Raw genomic sequence first — 22,958 nt, forward strand, 5'->3', positions numbered from 1 at the left:
AGCAGTACTGTTCTATTTGTTCTAGTGTTACAGCAGTACTGTTCTATTTGTTCTAGATTATTACAGCAGTACTGTTCTATTTGTTCTAGTGTTACAGCAGTACTGTTCTCTTAGTTCTAGATTATTACAGCAGTACTGTTCTATTTGTTCTAGTGTTACAGCAGTACTGTTCTATTTGTTCTAGATTATTACAGCAGTACTGTTCTATTTGTTCTAGTGTTACAGCAGTACTGTTCTATTGTTTCTGGTGTTACAGCAGTACTGTTCTATTTGTTCTAGATTATTACAGCAGTACTGTTCTATTTGTTCTAGTGTTACAGCAGTACTGTTCTCTTAGTTCTAGATTATTACAGCAGTACTGTTCTATTTGTTCTAGTGTTACAGCAGTACTGTTCTCTTAGTTCTAGATTATTACAGCAGTACTGTTCTATTTGTTCTAGTGTTACAGCAGTACTGTTTTATTTGTTCTAGATTATTACAGCAGTACTGTTCTATTTGTTCTAGTGTTACAGCAGTACTGTTCTCTTAGTTCTAGATTATTACAGCAGTACTGTTCTATTTGTTCTAGTGTTACAGCAGTACTGTTCTATTTGTTCTAGATTATTACAGCAGTACTGTTCTATTTGTTCTAGTGTTACAGCAGTACTGTTCTATTGTTTCTGGTGTTACAGCAGTACTGTTCTATTTGTTCTAGATTATTACAGCAGTACTGTTCTATTTGTTCTAGTGTTACAGCAGTACTGTTCTCTTAGTTCTAGATTATTACAGCAGTACTGTTCTATTTGTTCTAGTGTTACAGCAGTACTGTTCTCTTAGTTCTAGATTATTACAGCAGTACTGTTCTATTTGTTCTAGTGTTACAGCAGTACTGTTCTATTTGTTCTAGATTATTACAGCAGTACTGTTCTATTTGTTCTAGTGTTACAGCAGTACTGTTCTATTGTTTCTGGTGTTACAGCAGTACTGTTCTATTTGTTCTAGATTATTACAGCAGTACTGTTCTATTTGTTCTAGTGTTACAGCAGTACTGTTCTATTGTTTCTGGTGTTACAGCAGTACTGTTCTATTTGTTCTAGATTATTACAGCAGTACTGTTCTATTTGTTCTAGTGTTACAGCAGTACTGTTCTATTGTTTCTGGTGTTACAGCAGTACTGTTCTATTTGTTCTAGTGTTACAGCAGTACTGTTCTCTTAGTTCTTGCTTGTTTCTGTTCTCTTGTTTCTAGTGTGTTACAGCAGTACTGTTCTATTTGTTCTAGTGTTACAGCAGTACTGTTCTATTGGTTCTGGTGTTACAGCAGTACTGTTCTCTTAGTTCTTGCTTGTTTCTGTTCTCTTGTTTCTAGTGTGTTACAGCAGTACTGTTCTATTTGTTCTAGTGTTACAGCAGTACTGTTCTATTTGTTCTAGATTATTACAGCAGTACTGTTCTATTTGTTCTAGTGTTACAGCAGTACTGTTCTCTTAGTTCTTGCTTGTTTCTTTTCTCTTGTTTCTAGTGTGTTACAGCAGTACTGTTCTATTTGTTCTAGTGTTACAGCAGTACTGTTCTATTGGTTCTGGTGTTACAGCAGTACTGTTCTCTTAGTTCTTGCTTCTTTCTGTTCTCTTGTTTCTAGTGTGTTACAGCAGTATTGTTCTCATGGTTCCATCGTGTTACAGTAGTACTGTTCTATTGGTTCTGGTGTTACAGCAGTACTGTTCTCTTAGTTCTTGCTTGTTTCTGTTCTCTTGTTTCTAGTGTGTTACAGCAGTACTGTTCTATTTGTTCTAGTGTTACAGCAGTACTGTTCTATTGGTTCTAGTGTTACAGCAGTACTGTTCTATTTGTTCTAGTGTTACAGCAGTACTGTTCTATTTGTTCTAGATTATTACAGCAGTACTGTTCTATTTGTTCTAGTGTTACAGCAGTACTGTTCTCTTAGTTCTTGCTTGTTTCTTTTCTCTTGTTTCTAGTGTGTTACAGCAGTACTGTTCTATTTGTTCTAGTGTTACAGCAGTACTGTTCTATTGGTTCTGGTGTTACAGCAGTACTGTTCTCTTAGTTCTTGCTTCTTTCTGTTCTCTTGTTTCTAGTGTGTTACAGCAGTACTGTTCTATTTGTTCTAGTGTTACAGCAGTACTGTTCTATTGGTTCTGGTGTTACAGCAGTACTGTTCTCTTAGTTCTTGCTTCTTTCTGTTCTCTTGTTTCTAGTGTGTTACAGCAGTACTGTTCTATTTGTTCTAGTGTTACAGCAGTACTGTTCTATTTGTTCTAGATTATTACAGCAGTACTGTTCTATTTGTTCTAGTGTTACAGCAGTACTGTTCTATTTGTTCTAGATTATTACAGCAGTACTGTTCTATTTGTTCTAGTGTTACAGCAGTACTGTTCTATTTGTTCTAGATTATTACAGCAGTACTGTTCTATTTGTTCTAGTGTTACAGCAGTACTGTTCTATTGGTTCTAGTGTTACAGCAGTACTGTTCTCTTAGTTCTTGCTTGTTTCTGTTCTCTTGTTTCTAGTGTGTTACAGCAGTACTGTTCTATTTGTTCTAGTGTTACAGCAGTACTGTTCTATTGGTTCTAGTGTTACAGCAGTACTGTTCTTGCTTGTTTCTGTTCTCTTGTTTCTAGTGTGTTACAGCAGTATTGTTCTCATGGTTCCATCGTGTTACAGTAGTACTGTTCTATTTGTTCTAGTGTTACAGCAGTACTGTTCTCTTAGTTCTTGCTTGTTTCTGTTCTCTTGTTTCTAGTGTGTTACAGCAGTACTGTTCTATTTGTTCTAGTGTTACAGCAGTACTGTTCTATTTGTTCTAGATTATTACAGCAGTACTGTTCTATTTGTTCTAGTGTTACAGCAGTACTGTTCTCTTAGTTCTAGATTATTACAGCAGTACTGTTCTATTTGTTCTAGTGTTACAGCAGTACTGTTCTATTTGTTCTAGATTATTACAGCAGTACTGTTCTATTTGTTCTAGTGTTACAGCAGTACTGTTCTATTGTTTCTGGTGTTACAGCAGTACTGTTCTATTTGTTCTAGATTATTACAGCAGTACTGTTCTATTTGTTCTAGTGTTACAGCAGTACTGTTCTCTTAGTTCTAGATTATTACAGCAGTACTGTTCTATTTGTTCTAGTGTTACAGCAGTACTGTTCTCTTAGTTCTAGATTATTACAGCAGTACTGTTCTATTTGTTCTAGTGTTACAGCAGTACTGTTTTATTTGTTCTAGATTATTACAGCAGTACTGTTCTATTTGTTCTAGTGTTACAGCAGTACTGTTCTCTTAGTTCTAGATTATTACAGCAGTACTGTTCTATTTGTTCTAGTGTTACAGCAGTACTGTTCTATTTGTTCTAGATTATTACAGCAGTACTGTTCTATTTGTTCTAGTGTTACAGCAGTACTGTTCTATTGTTTCTGGTGTTACAGCAGTACTGTTCTATTTGTTCTAGATTATTACAGCAGTACTGTTCTATTTGTTCTAGTGTTACAGCAGTACTGTTCTCTTAGTTCTAGATTATTACAGCAGTACTGTTCTATTTGTTCTAGTGTTACAGCAGTACTGTTCTCTTAGTTCTAGATTATTACAGCAGTACTGTTCTATTTGTTCTAGTGTTACAGCAGTACTGTTCTATTTGTTCTAGATTATTACAGCAGTACTGTTCTATTTGTTCTAGTGTTACAGCAGTACTGTTCTATTGTTTCTGGTGTTACAGCAGTACTGTTCTATTTGTTCTAGATTATTACAGCAGTACTGTTCTATTTGTTCTAGTGTTACAGCAGTACTGTTCTATTGTTTCTGGTGTTACAGCAGTACTGTTCTATTTGTTCTAGATTATTACAGCAGTACTGTTCTATTTGTTCTAGTGTTACAGCAGTACTGTTCTATTGTTTCTGGTGTTACAGCAGTACTGTTCTATTTGTTCTAGTGTTACAGCAGTACTGTTCTCTTAGTTCTTGCTTGTTTCTGTTCTCTTGTTTCTAGTGTGTTACAGCAGTACTGTTCTATTTGTTCTAGTGTTACAGCAGTACTGTTCTATTGGTTCTGGTGTTACAGCAGTACTGTTCTCTTAGTTCTTGCTTGTTTCTGTTCTCTTGTTTCTAGTGTGTTACAGCAGTACTGTTCTATTTGTTCTAGTGTTACAGCAGTACTGTTCTATTTGTTCTAGATTATTACAGCAGTACTGTTCTATTTGTTCTAGTGTTACAGCAGTACTGTTCTCTTAGTTCTTGCTTGTTTCTTTTCTCTTGTTTCTAGTGTGTTACAGCAGTACTGTTCTATTTGTTCTAGTGTTACAGCAGTACTGTTCTATTTGTTCTGGTGTTACAGCAGTACTGTTCTCTTAGTTCTTGCTTCTTTCTGTTCTCTTGTTTCTAGTGTGTTACAGCAGTACTGTTCTCATTAGTTCTCGTGTTACAGTTTACTGTTCTATTGGTTCTGGTGTTACAGCAGTACTGTTCTCTTTGTTCTTGCTTGTTTCAGTTCTCTTGTTTCTGGTGTTACAGCAGTACTGTTCTATTTGTTCTTGTTGTTTCAGCTCTTGTTTCTATTGGTTCTAGTGTTACAGCAGTACTGTTCTATTTGTTCTAGTGTTACAGCAGTACTGTTCTATTTGTTCTAGATTATTACAGCAGTACTGTTCTATTTGTTCTAGTGTTACAGCAGTACTGTTCTCTTAGTTCTTGCTTGTTTCTTTTCTCTTGTTTCTAGTGTGTTACAGCAGTACTGTTCTATTTGTTCTAGTGTTACAGCAGTACTGTTCTATTGGTTCTGGTGTTACAGCAGTACTGTTCTCTTAGTTCTTGCTTCTTTCTGTTCTCTTGTTTCTAGTGTGTTACAGCAGTACTGTTCTATTTGTTCTAGTGTTACAGCAGTACTGTTCTATTGGTTCTGGTGTTACAGCAGTACTGTTCTCTTAGTTCTTGCTTCTTTCTGTTCTCTTGTTTCTAGTGTGTTACAGCAGTACTGTTCTATTTGTTCTAGTGTTACAGCAGTACTGTTCTATTTGTTCTAGATTATTACAGCAGTACTGTTCTATTTGTTCTAGTGTTACAGCAGTACTGTTCTATTTGTTCTAGATTATTACAGCAGTACTGTTCTATTTGTTCTAGTGTTACAGCAGTACTGTTCTATTTGTTCTAGATTATTACAGCAGTACTGTTCTATTTGTTCTAGTGTTACAGCAGTACTGTTCTATTGGTTCTAGTGTTACAGCAGTACTGTTCTCTTAGTTCTTGCTTGTTTCTGTTCTCTTGTTTCTAGTGTGTTACAGCAGTACTGTTCTATTTGTTCTAGTGTTACAGCAGTACTGTTCTATTGGTTCTAGTGTTACAGCAGTACTGTTCTTGCTTGTTTCTGTTCTCTTGTTTCTAGTGTGTTACAGCAGTATTGTTCTCATGGTTCCATCGTGTTACAGTAGTACTGTTCTATTTGTTCTAGTGTTACAGCAGTACTGTTCTCTTAGTTCTTGCTTGTTTCTGTTCTCTTGTTTCTAGTGTGTTACAGCAGTACTGTTCTATTTGTTCTAGTGTTACAGCAGTACTGTTCTATTTGTTCTAGATTATTACAGCAGTACTGTTCTATTTGTTCTAGTGTTACAGCAGTACTGTTCTCTTAGTTCTAGATTATTACAGCAGTACTGTTCTATTTGTTCTAGTGTTACAGCAGTACTGTTCTATTTGTTCTAGATTATTACAGCAGTACTGTTCTATTTGTTCTAGTGTTACAGCAGTACTGTTCTATTGTTTCTGGTGTTACAGCAGTACTGTTCTATTTGTTCTAGATTATTACAGCAGTACTGTTCTATTTGTTCTAGTGTTACAGCAGTACTGTTCTCTTAGTTCTAGATTATTACAGCAGTACTGTTCTATTTGTTCTAGTGTTACAGCAGTACTGTTCTCTTAGTTCTAGATTATTACAGCAGTACTGTTCTATTTGTTCTAGTGTTACAGCAGTACTGTTCTATTTGTTCTAGATTATTACAGCAGTACTGTTCTATTTGTTCTAGTGTTACAGCAGTACTGTTCTCTTAGTTCTAGATTATTACAGCAGTACTGTTCTATTTGTTCTAGTGTTACAGCAGTACTGTTCTATTTGTTCTAGATTATTACAGCAGTACTGTTCTATTTGTTCTAGTGTTACAGCAGTACTGTTCTATTGTTTCTGGTGTTACAGCAGTACTGTTCTATTTGTTCTAGATTATTACAGCAGTACTGTTCTATTTGTTCTAGTGTTACAGCAGTACTGTTCTCTTTGTTCTAGATTATTACAGCAGTACTGTTCTATTTGTTCTAGTGTTACAGCAGTACTGTTCTTTAGTTCTAGATTATTACAGCAGTACTGTTCTATTTGTTCTAGTGTTACAGCAGTACTGTTCTATTTGTTCTAGATTATTACAGCAGTACTGTTCTATTTGTTCTAGTGTTACAGCAGTACTGTTCTATTGTTTCTGGTGTTACAGCAGTACTGTTCTATTTGTTCTAGATTATTACAGCAGTACTGTTCTATTTGTTCTAGTGTTACAGCAGTACTGTTCTATTGTTTCTGGTGTTACAGCAGTACTGTTCTATTTGTTCTAGATTATTACAGCAGTACTGTTCTATTTGTTCTAGTGTTACAGCAGTACTGTTCTATTGTTTCTGGTGTTACAGCAGTACTGTTCTATTTGTTCTAGTGTTACAGCAGTACTGTTCTATTTGTTCTGGTGTTACAGCAGTACTGTTCTATTTGTTCTAGTGTTACAGCAGTACTGTTCTATTGGTTCTGGTGTTACAGCAGTACTGTTCTCTTAGTTCTTGCTTGTTTCTGTTCTCTTGTTTCTAGTGTGTTACAGCAGTACTGTTCTATTTGTTCTAGTGTTACAGCAGTACTGTTCTATTGGTTCTGGTGTTACAGCAGTACTGTTCTCTTAGTTCTTGCTTGTTTCTGTTCTCTTGTTTCTAGTGTGTTACAGCAGTACTGTTCTATTTGTTCTAGATTATTACAGCAGTACTGTTCTATTTGTTCTAGTGTTACAGCAGTACTGTTCTCTTAGTTCTTGCTTGTTTCTTTTCTCTTGTTTCTAGTGTGTTACAGCAGTACTGTTCTATTTGTTCTAGTGTTACAGCAGTACTGTTCTATTGGTTCTGGTGTTACAGCAGTACTGTTCTCTTAGTTCTTGCTTCTTTCTGTTCTCTTGTTTCTAGTGTGTTACAGCAGTATTGTTCTCATGGTTCCATCGTGTTACAGTAGTACTGTTCTATTGGTTCTGGTGTTACAGCAGTACTGTTCTCTTAGTTCTTGCTTGTTTCTGTTCTCTTGTTTCTAGTGTGTTACAGCAGTACTGTTCTATTTGTTCTAGTGTTACAGCAGTACTGTTCTATTGGTTCTAGTGTTACAGCAGTACTGTTCTCTTAGTTCTTGCTTGTTTCTGTTCTCTTGTTTCTAGTGTGTTACAGCAGTATTGTTCTCATGGTTCCATCGTGTTACAGTAGTACTGTTCTATTTGTTCTAGTGTTACAGCAGTACTGTTCTCTTAGTTCTTGCTTGTTTCTGTTCTCTTGTTTCTAGTGTGTTACAGCAGTATTGTTCTCATGGTTCCATCGTGTTACAGTAGTACTGTTCTCTTGGTTCTAAAAAATAAACAGTTACTTTACTTTTGCTTATTTTGTGTTCCGGTTCTCTTGGTTCAGTACTTTTGTCTTGGTTCTAGTGTTACAACAGTACTGTTCTTTTAGTTCTAGCATGTTAAAGCAGTAATGTTATCTTGGTTCTAGCATGTAACAGCAGTACTGTTCTCTTGGTTCTTGCATGTTACAGTAGTACTGTTCTCTTGATTCTAGCTTGTTACAGCAGTACTGCTATCTTATCTTGGTTATAGTTACCACAGTACTGTTCTCTTGGTTCTAGAGTGTTACAGCAGTAATGTTCTCTTGGTTCTAGAGTGTTCCAGCAGTAATGTTATCTTAGTTCAGTATGTTATAGCAGTAATGTTTTTACTTTTGTCTTGGTTCTAGCCTGTTACAGCAGTACTGATGTGGCCAACCTCTACCTGGCCAAGGGCAGCGCCAAGTCTCTTCATGACATGATCATCTACCAATCACAGACCATCTACCCTCTGTGGAACAACGTGGTGCACGCTGTCAGGTGGCTAAACAACAATACAACACCAGATGCTGAATGAAGATGTACTCCCAACTGAATACTAACGTCATGTTCATCTACCTCACATAAACCGTTACATTACAACAGTTTAACAGGGTTATGTTATAAGAGAAGAATTTCATGTTCATCTACCTCACATAAACCGTTCCATTGCATCAGTTAAGCAGGGTTATGTTTTCATATGCTTCTCAGCTGACGGTCATTGTGTTTGATGTTTTACAGAGAGGGGAAGAACCAAAATGAAAAAACATTTGGCATCTCACCTGAAGACATCTTCCAAACCATCTACAGGTAGGTGGACTGTATCATCTTTATCAAGGAAGTAGAGCAATTATATAGCTTCAAATATATCCTAGTATGGGTTAGGTTGGGTTAGAGTTAGTATGGGTTAGGGTTATCAAATCAAATGACATTTTATTTGTCATATAAACATGGTTAGCAGATGTTAATGCGAGTGTAGCGAAATGCTTGTGCTGGAGGCGTGCATGGCCACGCGGGTGAACAGGGAGTACAGGAGAGGGCTGAAAACTCACCTTGTGGGGCCCCAGTGTTGAGGATAAACTGGGTGGAGATGTTGTTTCCTACCGTCACCACCTGGGGGCGGCCTGTCAGGAAGACCAGGACCCAGTTACACAGGGCGGGGTCGAGACCCAGGGTTAACAATTTGCCTTGAGGGGTTTAGGGTTGGGCTTAGGGTTAACAATTTGCATTGAGGGGTTTAGGGTTGAGTTTAGGGTTAACAATTTGCATTGAGGGGTTTAGGGTTGGGTTTAGGGTTAACAATTTGCCTTGAGGGGTTTAGGATTGGGTTTAGGGTTAAACATTTGCCTTGAGGGGTTTGGGGTTAGGGTTAACAATTTGCCTTGAGGGGTTGGGGTTGGGGTTAGGGTTAACAATTTGCCTTGAGGGGTTTGGGGTTAGGGTTAACAATTTGCCTTGAGGGGTTTAGGGTTGGGTTTAGGGTTAACAATTTGCCTTGAGGGGTTGGGGTTGGGTTTAGGGTTAACAATTTCCCTTGAGGGGTTTGGGGTTAGGGTTAACAATTTGCCTTGAGGGGTTTAGGGTTGGGCTTAGGGTTAACAATTTGCCTTGAGGGATTTGGGGTTGGGTTTAGGGTTAACAATTTGCCTTGAGGGGTTTGGGGTTAGGGTTAACAATTTGCCTTGAGGGGTTTAGGGTTGGGCTTAGGGTTAACAATTTGCCTTGAGGGGTTGGGGGTGGGCATAGGGTTAACAATTTGCCTTGAGAGGTTTGGGTTTAGGGTTAACAATTTGCCTTGAGGGGTTTAGGGTTGGGCTTAGGGTTAACAATTTGCCTTGAGGGATTTGGGGTTGGGTTTAGGGTTAACAATTTCCCTTGAGGGGTTTGGCGTTGGGCTTAGGGTTAACAATTTACCTTGAGGGGTTTAGTGTTTTTATCTGAGGGTTCTGTGCTCTGAAAGTCTCCCTCACTGCCAGTTCATTCTGTGTTACAGATAGAAGGAGATTCAACATTTATTCACTGGACATAAACATTTGCACACATTATGGTTCCAGACAGGGCCTCAGTCAGAGACAGTATATATATAGATCTATATTAGAGGATCATTATGGTTTCAGACATAACACACAATGGAAGCTTTAGCTGTAGTCCAGACCACTGGTCCTCCTGGTAGGTTAACTACAATGTTAGCTGTAGTCCAGAACACTGGTCCTCCTGGTAGTTTAACTACAATGTTAGCTGTAGTCCAGAACACTGGTCCTCCTGGTAGTTTAACTACAATGTTAGCTGTAGTCCAGAACACTGGTCCTCCTGGTAGTTTAACTACAACGTTAGCTGTAGGTCAGAACACTGTTCCTCCTGGTAGTTTAACTACAACGTTAGCTGTAGGTCAGAACACTGTTCCTCCTGGTAGTTTAACTACAACGTTAGCTGTAGGTCAGAACAGTGGTTCTCCTGGTAGTTTAACTACAACGTTAGCTGTAGGTCAGAACAGTGGTCCTCCTGGTAGTTTAACTACAACGTTAGCTGTAGGTCAGAACACTGTTCCTCCTGGTAGTTTAACTACAACGTTAGCTGTAGGTCAGAACAGTGGTTCTCCTGGTAGTTTAACTACAACGTTAGCTGTAGGTCAGAACAGTGGTCCTCCTGGTAGTTTAACTACAACGTTAGCTGTCGTCCAGAACAGTGGTCCTCCTGGTAGTTTAACTACAACGTTAGCTGTAGGTCAGAACACTGGTCCTCCTGGTAGTTTAACTACAACGTTAGCTGTAGGTCAGAACACTGGTCCTCCTGGTAGTTTAACTACAACGTTAGCTGTCGTCCAGAACACTGTTCCTCCTGGTAGTTTAACTACAACGTTAGCTGTAGGTCAGAACAGTGGTTCTCCTGGTAGTTTAACTACAACGTTAGCTGTAGGTCAGAACAGTGGTCCTCCTGGTAGTTTAACTACAACGTTAGCTGTAGGTCAGAACAGTGGTCCTCCTGGTAGTTTAACTACAACGTTAGCTGTAGGTCAGAACAGTGGTCCTCCTGGTAGTTTAACTACAACGTTAGCTGTAGGTCAGAACAGTGGTTCTCCTGGTAGTTTAAACATTCAGGAGCCTTACTGCTATTGGGACAAATGATTGTTTGGCCTATATCTTTTGTCCCCTGGTACCCTGTAATGTCACCCTGAGGGGAGCAGCTCAAACCCCTGGTAAAGAGGATATTCTTGCAGTCCATCAGTACCTTGTGGGGTTTTGTGAAGGCAGCTGTCTACTGTTTCAGGTCAGAGGAGGAGATGCTGAAGTTTATGGGTCTGATGAACTCAACATGGATCCTGGATGGACACGACATCGTCACAGCCTTCAACCTCTCCTGCTTTAAGGCCATGGTGGACCTTGGAGGTAGGTGACCCTAAACCTGACCCTGAACCTAGCCATGAACCTAACCCTGACCCTGACCCTGAACCTAGCCATGAACCTAACCCTAACCCCATAACCCTAACTCTCTTCTCTGTATACATCAATGAGGTTGCTCTTGCTGCTGGTGAGTCCCTGATCCACCTCTACGCAGACGACACCATTCTGTATACTTCCGGCCCTTCTTTGGACACTGTGTTAACAACCCTCCAGGCAAGCTTCAATGCCATACAACTCTCCTTCCCTGGCCTCCAATTGCTCTTAAATACAAGTAAAACTAAATGCATGCTCTTCAACCGATCGCTACCTGCACCTACCCGCCTGTCCAACATCACTACTCTGGACGGCTCTGACTTAGAATACGTGGACAACTACAAATACTTAGGTGTCTGGTTAGACTGTAAACTCTCCTTCCAGACCCATATCAAACATCTCCAATCCAAAGTTAAATCTAGAATTGGCTTCCTATTTCGCAACAAAGCATCCTTCACTCATGCTGCCAAACATAACCTTGTAAAACTGACCATCCTACCAATCCTCGACTTTGGCGATGTCATTTACAAAATAGCCTCCAATACCCTACTCAACAAATTGGATGCAGTCTATCACAGTGCAATCCGTTTTGTCACCAAAGCCCCATATACTACCCACCATTGCGACCTGTACACTCTCATTGGCTGGCCCTCGCTTCATACTCGTCGCCAAACCCACTGGCTCCATGTCATCTACAAGACCCTGCTAGGTAATGTCCCCCCTTGTCTCAGCTCGCTGGTCACCATAGCATCTCCCACCTGTAGCACACGCTCCAGCAGGTATATCTCTCTAGTCACCCCCAAAACCTCTCCGTCCAGTTCTCTGCTGCCAATGACTGGAACGAACTACAAAAATCTCTGAAACTGGAAACACTTATCTCCCTCACTAGCTTTAAGCACCAACTGTCAGAGCATCTTACAGATTACTGCACCTGTACATAGCCCAAACAACTACCTCTTTCCCAACTGTATTTAATTTATTTATTTATTTTGCTCCTTTGCACCCCATTATTTTTATTTCTACTTTGCACATTCTTCCATTGCAAAACTACCATTCCAGTGTTTTACTTGCTATATTGTATTTACTTTGCCACCATGGCCTTTTTGCCTTTACCTCCCTTCTCACCTGATTTGCTCACATTGTATATAGACTTGTTTATACTGTATTATTGACTGTATGTTTGTTTTACTCCATGTGTAACTCTGTGTCGTTGTATCTGTCGAACTGCTTTGCTTTATCTTGGCCAGGTCGCAATTGTAAATGAGAACTTGTTCTCAACTTGCCTACCTGGTTAAATAAAGGTGAAATAAAAAATAAAAATAAAAACCCGGACCCTAACCCTGACCCCAACCCCATAACCCTAACACTAACCCAAACCCTAACCCCATAAACCTGACCCTAACCCTGACCCTAACCCTAACCCCATAACCCTAACACTAACCCAAACCCTAACCCCATAAACCTGACCCAAACCCTGACCCTAACCCTCACCCTAACACTAACCCAAACCCTAACCCAAACCCTAACCTCATAACCCTAAACCCATAACCCTAACCCCATAACCCTCACCCAAACACTAACCCAAACCCTATAACCCTAAACCCATAACCCTAACCCCATAACCCTGACCCTAACCCACCTGACCCTGAACCTGAACCTAACCCTGACCATAACCCTGAACCTAACCCCATAATCCTAACCCTAACCCCATAACCCTAACCCCATAACCCTGACCCTAACCCACCTGACCCTGAACCTGAACCTAACCCTAACCCCATAACCCTAACCCTAACCCCATAATCCTAACCCTAACCCCATAACCCTAACCCCATAACCCTAACCCACCTAACCGTGATCCTAACCCTGAACCTAACCCTGAACCTGACCCTAACCCTGACCCTAATCCTGAACCTAACCCTGAACCCTAACCCATAACCCTAACCCTAACACCATAACCCTAACCCTGAACCTGACCCCAACCCTAACCCTGACCACAACCCTGACCCTAACCCCATGACCCTAACCCCATGACCCTAACCCCATGACCCTAACCCCATGACCCTAACCCCATAACCCTAACCCCATAACCCTGACCCTAACCCCATAACCCTAACCATGAACCTGACCCCTAACCTGACCCTGACCCTGAACCTAACCCTGACCCCAACACTGACCCTAAGCCTGACCCTGAACCTGACCCTAACACTAACCCAAACCCTAACCCCATAACCCAAACCCTAACCCCATAACCCTAACCCCATAACCCTACCCTAACCCCATAACCCTAACCCCATAACCTACCCTAACCCCATAACCCTAACCCCATAACCCTAACCCCATAACCCTGACCCTAACCCTGACCATAACCCTGACCATAACCCTGAACCTAACCCTGACCATAACCCTGACCATAACCCTGAACCTAACCCTAACCCCATAACCCTAACCCCATAACCCTGACCATAACCCTGACCATAACCCTGACCATAACCCTGACCATAACCCTGACCATAACCCTGACCATAACCCTGACCCTAACCCTGACCATAACCCTGAACCTAACCCTGACCATAACCCTGAACCTAACCCCATGACCCTAACTCCATAACCCTGACCCTAACCCCATAACCCTGACCATAACCCTGAACCTAACCCTGAACCTAACCCCATAACCCTGACCCTAACCCCATGACCCTAACCCCATAACCCTAACCTCATAACCCTGACCCTAACCCCATAACCCTAACCATGAACCTGACCCCTAACCTGACCCTAATCCTGACCCTGAACCTAACCTGACCCCAACACCGACCCCAACCCTAACCCTGACCCTGGACCCTGAAGCTGACCCTGAAGCTAACCCTGAACCTCACCCTGACCCTAACCCTAAACCCTGACCCTAACCCTGAACCTATCCCTGAACCTAACCCTGACCCTAACCCTAACCCCATAACCCTAACCCACCTGACCCTGAACCTAACCCTGACCCTAACCCTGACCACAACCCTGACCCTAACCCCATGACCCTAACCCCATGACCCTAACCCTAACCCTATAACCCTAACCCCATGACCCTAACCCCATAACCCTAACCCCATAACCCTGACCCTAACCCCATAACCATAACCCTAACCATGAACCTGAACCTAACCCTGACCCTAACCCTGACCCTAACCCTAACCCCATAACCCTAACCCACCTGACCCTGAACCTAACCCTGACCCTAACCCTGAACCTTACCCTGACCCTAACCCTGACCCTGAACCTAACCCTGACCCTAACCCCTGACCCTAAACCTGACCCTAAACCTGACCTTAACCCTGACCCTAACCCTGAACCTGTCCCTGACCCTAACCCTGACCCAACCTTGACCCTGACCCTAACCCGAACACCATAACCCTAACCCTGAACCTAACCCTGACCCCAACCCTAACCCTGACCACAACACATGACCCTAACCCCATGACCCTAACCCCATGACCCTAACCCCATAACCCTAACCCCATGACCCTAACCCCATAACCCTGACCCTAACCCCATAACCATAACCCTAACCATGAACCTGACCCCTAACCTGACCCTAACCCTGACCCTGAACCTAACCCTGACCCCAACACTGACCCTAACCCTGAACCTAACCCTGACCCCAACACTGACCCTAACCCTGACCCTAACCCTGAACCTAACCCTGACCCCAACCCTGACCCTAACCCCATAACCCTCACCCTAACACTAACCCAAACCCTAACCCCATAACCCAAACCCTAACCCCATAACCCTACCTTAACCCCATAACCCTAACCCCATAACCCTGACCCTAACCCTGAACCTAACCCTGACCATAACCATGAACCTAACCCTAACCCCGTAATCCTAACCCTAACCCCATAACCCTAACCCACCTAACCCTGACCATAACCCTGACCATAACCCTGAACCTAATCCTAACCCCATAACCCTGACCTTAACCCCATGACCCTAACCCCATAACCCTAACCCCATAACCCTGACCCAACCCCATAACCCTAACCATGAACCTGACCCCTAACCTGACCCTAATCCTGACCCTGAACCTAACCTGACCCCAACACCGACCCCAACCCTAACCCTGACCCTGACCCTGAAGCTAACCCTGAACCTCACCCTGACCCTAACCCTAAACCCTGACCCTAACCCTGAACCTATCCCTGAACCTAACCCTGAACCTAACCCTGACCCTAACCCTGACCCTGACCCTAACCCTAAACCCATAACCCTAACCCACCTGAACCTAACCCTGACCCTGAACCTAACCCCTGACCCTAACCCTGACCGTAAACCTGACCTTGACCCTAACCCTGATCCTTAACCTGACCCTAACCCCAACCATAACCCTAACCCTGAACCTGACCCCGAACCTGACCCTAACCCTGACCCTAACCCTGAATCTAACCCTGACCCTAACCCTGAATCTGAACCTGACCCTAACCCCAACCCTGAACCTGACCCTAACCCCAACCCTGAACCTGACCCTAACCCTGAACCTGACCCCAACCCTAACCCTGACCTTGGTGGAAGGTAAATGGATTATTTTCTATTTATAAGTAAGGTTATTATAATCTATAAGCTTTATGCAGCACTCACAACAAAACAAAATTACATAATTTAAAAAACAATGATAGTAATATGTTTTACCTGTTAGTTGTCATGGTGATATTCAGTTGTCATACTGATATTGCGTGGTAGTGATCATATGTGGTGGTGATATTGTGTGGTGGTGGTGATATTGTGTGGTGGTGGTGATATTGTGTGGTGGTGGTGATATTGTGTGGTGGTGGTGATATTGTGTGGTGGTGGTGATATTGTGTGGTGGTGATATTGTGATATTGTGGTGGTGGTGATATTGTGATATTGTGTGGTGGTGGTGATATTGTGTGGTGGTGGTGATATTGTGTGGTGGTGGTGATATTGTGTGGTGGTGGTGGTGATATTGTGTGGTGGTGGTGATGTGTGGTGGTGATATTGTGTGGTGGTGGTGATATTGTGTGGTGGTGGTGGTGGTGATATTGTGTGGTGGTGATATTGTGTGGTGGTGGTGGTGATATTGTGGTGGTGATAATGTGTGGTGATATTGTGTGGTGGTGATATTGTGTGGTGGTGATATTGTGTGGTGGTGATATTGTGGTGGTGATATTGTGGGTGGTGATATTGTGTGGTGGTTGGTGGTGGTGATATTGTGTGGTGGTGGTGATATTGTGTGGTGGTGGTGATATTGTGTGGTGATGGTGATATTGTGTGGTGGTGGTGATATTGTGTGGTGGTGATATTGTGTGGTGGTGTGGTGGTGATATTGTGTGGTGGTGGTGATATTGTGTGGTGGTGGTGGTGGTATTGTGTGGTGGTGGTGATATTGTGTGGTGGTGGTGATATTGTGTGGTGGTGATATTGGTGATATTGTGTGGTGGTGATATTGTGTGGTGGTGGTGATGGTGGTGTGATATTGTGTGGTGGTGATATTGTGTGGTGGTGATATTGTGTGGTGGTGGTGATATTGTGTGGTGGTGATATTGTGTGGTGGTGATATTGTGTGGTGGTGGTGATATTGTGTGGTGGTGATATTGTGTGGTGGTGATGATATTGTGGTGGTGGTGGTGATATTGTGTGGTGGTGGTGATATTGTGTGGTGGTGGTGATATTGTGTGGTGGTGGTGATATTGTGTGGTGGTGGTGATATTGTGTGGTGGTGATATTGTGTGGTGGTGGTGATATTGTGATATTGTGTGGTGGTGGTGATATTGTGTGGTGGTGATATTGTGATATGTGTGGTGGTGATATTGTGTGGTGGTGGTGATATTGTGTGGGTGGTGATATTGTGTGGTGGTGGTGGTGATATTGTGTGGTGGTGGTGGTGGTGATATTGTGGTGGTGGTGATATTGTGTGGTGGTGATATTGTGTGGTGGTGGTGATATTGTGTGGTGGTGATATTGTGTGGTGGTGATATTGTGTGGTGGTGGTGATATTGTGTGGTGGTGATATTGTGTTGTGGTGGTGGTGATATTGTGTGGTGGTGGTGATATTGTGTGGTGGTGGTGGTGATATTGTGGTGGTGGTGGTGATATTGTGTGGTGGTGATATTGTGTGGTGGTGGTGGTGATATTGTGTGGTGGTGATATTGTGTGGTGGTGATATTGTGTGGTGGTGATATTGTGTGGTGGTGATATTGTGTGGTGGTGGTGATATTGTGTGGTGGTGGTGGTGATATTGTGTGGGTGGTGATATATGTGTGGTGGTGATATTGTGTGGTGGTGATATTGTATGGTGGTGATATTGTGTGGTGGTGGTGATATTGTGTGGTGGTGATATTGTGTGGTGATATTGTGTGGTGGTGGTGATATTGTGTGGTGGTGGTGGTGATATTGTGTGGTGGTGGTGGTGATATTGTGTGGTGGTGGTGATATTGTGTGGTGGTGGTGGTGATATTGTGTGGTGGTGATATTGTGTGGTGGTGATGATATGTGTGGTGGTGATATTGTGTGGTGGTGATATTGTGGTGGTGGTGGTGATATTGTGTGGTGGTGGTGATATTGTATGGTGGTGGTGTGATTGTGGTGGTGATATTGTGTGGTGGTGGTGATATTGTGTGGTGGTGGTGGTGATATTGTGTGGTGGTGGTGATATTGTGTGGTGGTGATATTGTGTGGTGGTGATATTGTGTGGTGGTGGTGATATTGTGTGGTGGTGGTGATATTGTGTGGTGGTGGTGATATTGTGTGGTGGTGATATTGTGTGGTGGTGGTGGTGATATTGTGTGGTGGTGATATTGTGTGGTGGTGATATTGTGTGGTGGTGATATTGTGTGGTGGTGGTGATATTGTGTGGTGGTGGTGATATTGTGTGGTGGTGGTGGTGATATTGTGTGGTGGTGGTGGTGATATTGTGTGGTGGTGGTGATATTGTGTGGTGGTGATATTGTGTGGTGGTGGTGATATTGTGTGGTGGTGATATTGTATGGTGGTGATATTGTGTGGTGGTGGTGATATTGTGTGGTGGTGATATTGTGTGGTGGTGGTGGTGATATTGTGTGGTGGTGGTGATATTGTGTGGTGGTGGTGGTGATATTGTGTGGTGGTGATATTGTGTGGTGGTGATATTGTGTGGTGGTGATATTGTGTGGTGGTGGTGGTGATATTGTGTGGTGGTGATATTGTGTGGTGGTGATATTGTGTGGTGGTGGTGGTGATATTGTGTGGTGGTGGTGATATTGTGTGGTGGTGATATTGTGTGGTGGTGGTGATATTGTGTGGTGGTGGTGATATTGTGTGGTGGTGATATTGTGTGGTGGTGGTGATATTGTGTGGTGGTGATATTGTGTGGTGGTGGTGATGTGTATTGTGTGGTGGTGGTGGTGATATTGTGTGGTGGTGGTGGTGGTGGTGGTATATTGTGTGGTGGTGGTGATATTGTGTGGTGGTGGTGATATTGTGTGGTGGTGATATAGTGTGGTGGTGGTGGTGATATTGTGTGGTGGTGATATTGTGTGGTGGTGGTGGTGATATTGTGTGGTGGTGGTGATATTATGTGGTGGTGGTGATATTGTGTGGTGGTGGTGATATTGTGTGGTGGTGGTGATATTGTGTGGTGGTGGTGATATTGTGGGTGGTGGTGATATTGTGTGGTGGTGGTGATATTGTGTGGTGGTGATATTGTGTGGTGGTGGTGGTGATATTGTGTGGTGGTGATAATGTGTGGTGGTGATATTGTGTGGTGGTGATATTGTGTGGTGGTGGTGGTGGTGATATTGTATGGTGGTGATATTGTGTGGTGGTGGTGATATTGTGTGGTGGTGGTGGTGATATTGTGGTGGTGATATTGTGTGGTGGTGGTGATATTGTGTGGTGGTGGTGATATTGTGTGGTGGTGATATTGTGTGGTGGTGATATTGTGTGGTGGTGGTGATATTGTGTGGTGGTGGTGATATTGTGTGGTGGTGGTGGTGGTGATATTGTGTGGTGGTGGTGGTGATATTGTGTGGTGGTGATATTGTGTGGTGGTGGTGGTGATATTGTGTGGTGGTGATATTGTGTGGTGGTGATATTGTGTGGTGGTGATATTTGTGTGGTGGTGGTGGGTGGTGATATTGTGTGGTGGTGGTGGTGATATTGTGTGGTGGTGGTGGTGATATTGTGTATTGGTGGTGTGGTGATATTGTGTGGTGGTGGTGATATTGTGTGGTGGTGGTGATATTGTGTGGTGGTGGTGATATTGTGTGGTGGTGTATTGTGGTGGTGATATTGTGTGGTGGTGGTGATATTGTGTGGTGGTGGTGATATTGTGTGGTGGTGGTGATATTGTGTGGTGGTGATATTGTGTGGTGGTGGTGATATTGTGTGGTGGTGGTGATATTGTGGTGGTGGTGATATTGTGTGGTGGTGGTGATATTGTGTGGTGGTGGTGATATTGTGTGGTGGTGGTGATATTGTGTGGTGGTGATATTGTGTGGTGGTGGTGATATTGTGTGGTGGTGATATTGTGTGGTGGTGATATTGTGTGGTGGTGGTGGTGATATTGTGTGGTGGTGATATTGTGTGGTGGTGATATTGTGTGGTGGTGGTGATATTGTGTGGTGGTGATATTGTGGTGGTGGTGATATTGTGTGGTGGTGGTGATATTGTGTGGTGGTGGTGATATATTGTGGTGGTGGTGATATTGTGTGGTGGTGGTGGTGATATTGTGTGGTGGTGATATTGTGTGGTGGTGATATTGTGGTGGTGGTGATATTGTGTGGTGGTGATATTGTGTGGTGATATTGTGTGGTGATATTGTGGTGGTGATATTGTGTGGTGGTGGTGATATTGTGTGGTGGTGGTGATATTGTGTGGTGGATATTGGTGGTGGTGGTGATATTGTGTGGTGGTGATATTGTGTGGTGGTGGTGATATTGTGTGGTGGTGGTGATATTGTGTGGTGTGATATTGTGGTGGTGATATTGTGTGGTGGTGGTGATATTGTGTGGTGATATTGTGTGGTGGTGATATTGTGTGGTGGTGATATTGTGGTGGTGGTGATATTGTGTGGTGGTGGTGATATTGTGTGGTGGTGATATTGTGTGGTGGTGATATTGTGTGGTGGTGGTGATATTGTGTGGTGGTGATATTGTGTGGTGGTGGTGATATTGTGTGGTGGTGATATTGTGTGGTGGTGATATTGTGTGGTGGTGATATTGTGTGGTGGTGATATTGTGTGGTGGTGATGATATTGTGGTGGTGGTGGTGGTGGTGATATTGTGTGGTGGTGATATTGTGTGGTGGTGATATTGTGTGGTGGTGATATTGTGTGGTGGTGATATTGTGTGGTGGTGGTGGTGGTGGTGGTGATATTGTATGGTGGTGATATTGTGTGGTGGTGGTGATATTGTGTGGTGGTGGTGGTGATATTGTGTGGTGGTGGTGGTGGTGGTGATATTGTGTGGTGATGGTGATATTGTGTGGTGGTGGTGATATTGTGTGGTGGTGATATATTGTGTGGTGGTGATATTGTGTGGTGGTGGTGGTGATATTGTGTGGTGGTGATATTGTGTGGTGGTGATATTGTGGTGATATTGGTGGTGGTGGTGGTGATATTGTGGTGGTGGTGGTGGTGATATTGTGTGGTGGTGGTGGTGTGGTGGTGGTGGTGGTGATATTGTGTGGTGGTGGTGATATTGTGTGGTGGTGATATTGTGTGTGTGTGGTGATATTGTGTGGTGGTGGTGATATTGTGGTGGTGGTGATATTGTGTGGTGGTGGTGGTGATATTGTGTGGTGGTGATATTGTGTGGTGGTGGTGATATTGTGTGGTGGTGGTGGTGATATTGTGTGGTGATATTGTGTGGTGGTGGTGATATTGTGTGGTGGGTGGTGATATTGTGGTGGTGGTGATATTGTGTGGTGGTGGTGGTGGTGATATTGTGTGGTGGTGGTGATATTGTGTGGTGGTGATATTGTGTGGTGGTGGTGGTGATATTGTGTGGTGGTGGTGGTGATATTGTGTGGTGGTGATATTGTGTGGTGGTGATATTGTGGTGGTGGTGATATTGTGTGGTGGTGGTGGTGATATTGTGTGGTGGTGATATTGTGGTGGTGATATTGTGTGGTGGTGGTGGTGATATTGTGTGGTGGTGGTGATATTGTGTGGTGGTGGTGATATTGTGTGGTGGTGGTGATATTGTGTGGTGGTGGTGATATTGTGGTGGTGGTGATATTGTGTGGTGGTGATATTGTGGTGATATTGTGTGGTGGTGGTGATATTGTGTGGTGGTGGTGATATTGTGTGGTGGTGGTGATATTGTGTGGTGGTGGTGATATTGTGTGGTGGTGGTGATATTGTGTGGTGGTGGTGATATTGTGTGGTGGTGGTGATATTGTGTGGTGGTGATATAGTGTGGTGGTGATATTGTGTGGTGGTGATATTGTGTGTGGTGGTGATATTGTGTGGTGGTGGTGATATTGTGTGGTGGTGGTGATATTGTGTGGTGGTGGTGATATTGTGTGGTGGTGGTGATATTGTGTGGTGGTGGTGGTGATATTGTGTGGTGGTGGGTGGTGATATTGTGGTGGTGGTGATATTGTGGTGTGGTGGTGATATTGTGGTGGTGATATTGTGTGGTGGTGATATTGTGTGGTGGTGATATTGTGTGGTGGTGATATTGTGTGGTGGTGGTGATATTGTGATATTGTGTGGTGGTGGTGATATTGTGTATTGTGTGGTGGTGATATTGTGTGGTGGTGGTGATATTGTGTGGTGGTGATATTGTGTGGTGGTGGTGGTGATATTGTGGTGGTGATATTGTGTGGTGGTGGTGATATTGTGTGGTGGTGGTGATATTGTGTGGTGGTGGTGATATTGTGTGGTGGTGGTGATATTGTGTGGTGGTGATATTGTGTGGTGGTGGTGATATTGTGTGGTGGTGATGATGATGGTGATTTGTGGTGGTGGTGGTGATATTGTGTGGTGGTGGTGTGATATTGTGTGGTGATATTGTGGTGATATTGTGTGGTGGTGGTGATATTGTGTGGTGGTGGTGATATTGTGTGGTGGTGGTGATATTGTGTGGTGGTGGTGATATTGTGTGGTGGTGGTGGTGATATTGTGTGGTGGTGGTGATATGTGTGGTGGTGGTGTGGTGATATTGTGTGGTGGTGGTGATATTGTGTGGTGGTGGTGATATTGTGTGGTGGTGGTGATATTGTGTGGTGGTGGTGATATTGTGTGTGGTGGTGATATTGTGTGGTGGTGATATTGTGTGGTGGTGATATTGTGTGGTGGTGGTGATATTGTGTGGTGGTGATATTGTGTGGTGGTGATATTGTGTGGTGGTGATATTGTGTGGTGGTGATATTGTGTGGTGGTGATATTGTGTGGTGGTGGTGATATTGTGTGTGGTGGTGATATTGTGTGGTGGTGATATTGTGTGGTGGTGGTGATATTGTGTGGTGGTGATATTGTGTGGTGGTGGTGATTTGTGTGGTGGTGGTGGTGGTGGTGATATTGTGTGGTGGTGGTGGTGGTGATATTGTGTGGTGGTGATATTGTGTGGTGGTGGTGATATTGTGTGGTGGTGATATTGTGTGGTGGTGGTGATATTGTGTGGTGGTGGTGATATTGTGTGGTGGTGGTATTTGTGTGGTGGTGGTGATATTGTGTGGTGGTGGTGATATTGTGTGGTGGTGGTGATATTGTGTGGTGGTGATATTGTGTGGTGGTGGTGGTGGTGATATTGTGTGGTGGTGGTGATATTGTGTGGTGGTGATATTGTGTGGTGGTGATATTGTGTGGTGGTGGTGATATTGTGTGGTGGTGGTGATATTGTGTGGTGGTGGTGATATTGTGTGTGGTGGTGATATTGTGTGGTGGTGATATTGTGTGGGTGGTGGTGGTGATATTGTGTGG

The 22,958-nt window shown here is 43.2% G+C and overlaps 1 protein-coding gene across 1 annotated transcript in view; it reads left to right on the top strand.

Annotated features, from left to right (window-relative positions):
- The window catches only part of asmt2 (acetylserotonin O-methyltransferase 2), a 98,828-nt gene that overhangs the window by 33,024 nt on the left and 42,846 nt on the right, over positions 1-22,958 (top strand). The window contains exons 4-6 of the mRNA XM_046364674.1: positions 7,988-8,117; positions 8,358-8,426; positions 10,884-11,002. Of these exons, the coding sequence (XP_046220630.1) occupies positions 7,988-8,117; positions 8,358-8,426; positions 10,884-11,002 (318 nt within the window). The remainder of the gene's footprint in view (positions 1-7,987; positions 8,118-8,357; positions 8,427-10,883; positions 11,003-22,958) is intronic.

This window comes from Oncorhynchus gorbuscha, linkage group LG10 (assembly GCF_021184085.1).
Source record: "Oncorhynchus gorbuscha isolate QuinsamMale2020 ecotype Even-year linkage group LG10, OgorEven_v1.0, whole genome shotgun sequence".
In the NCBI taxonomy this organism is placed as follows: Eukaryota; Metazoa; Chordata; class Actinopteri; order Salmoniformes; family Salmonidae; genus Oncorhynchus; species Oncorhynchus gorbuscha.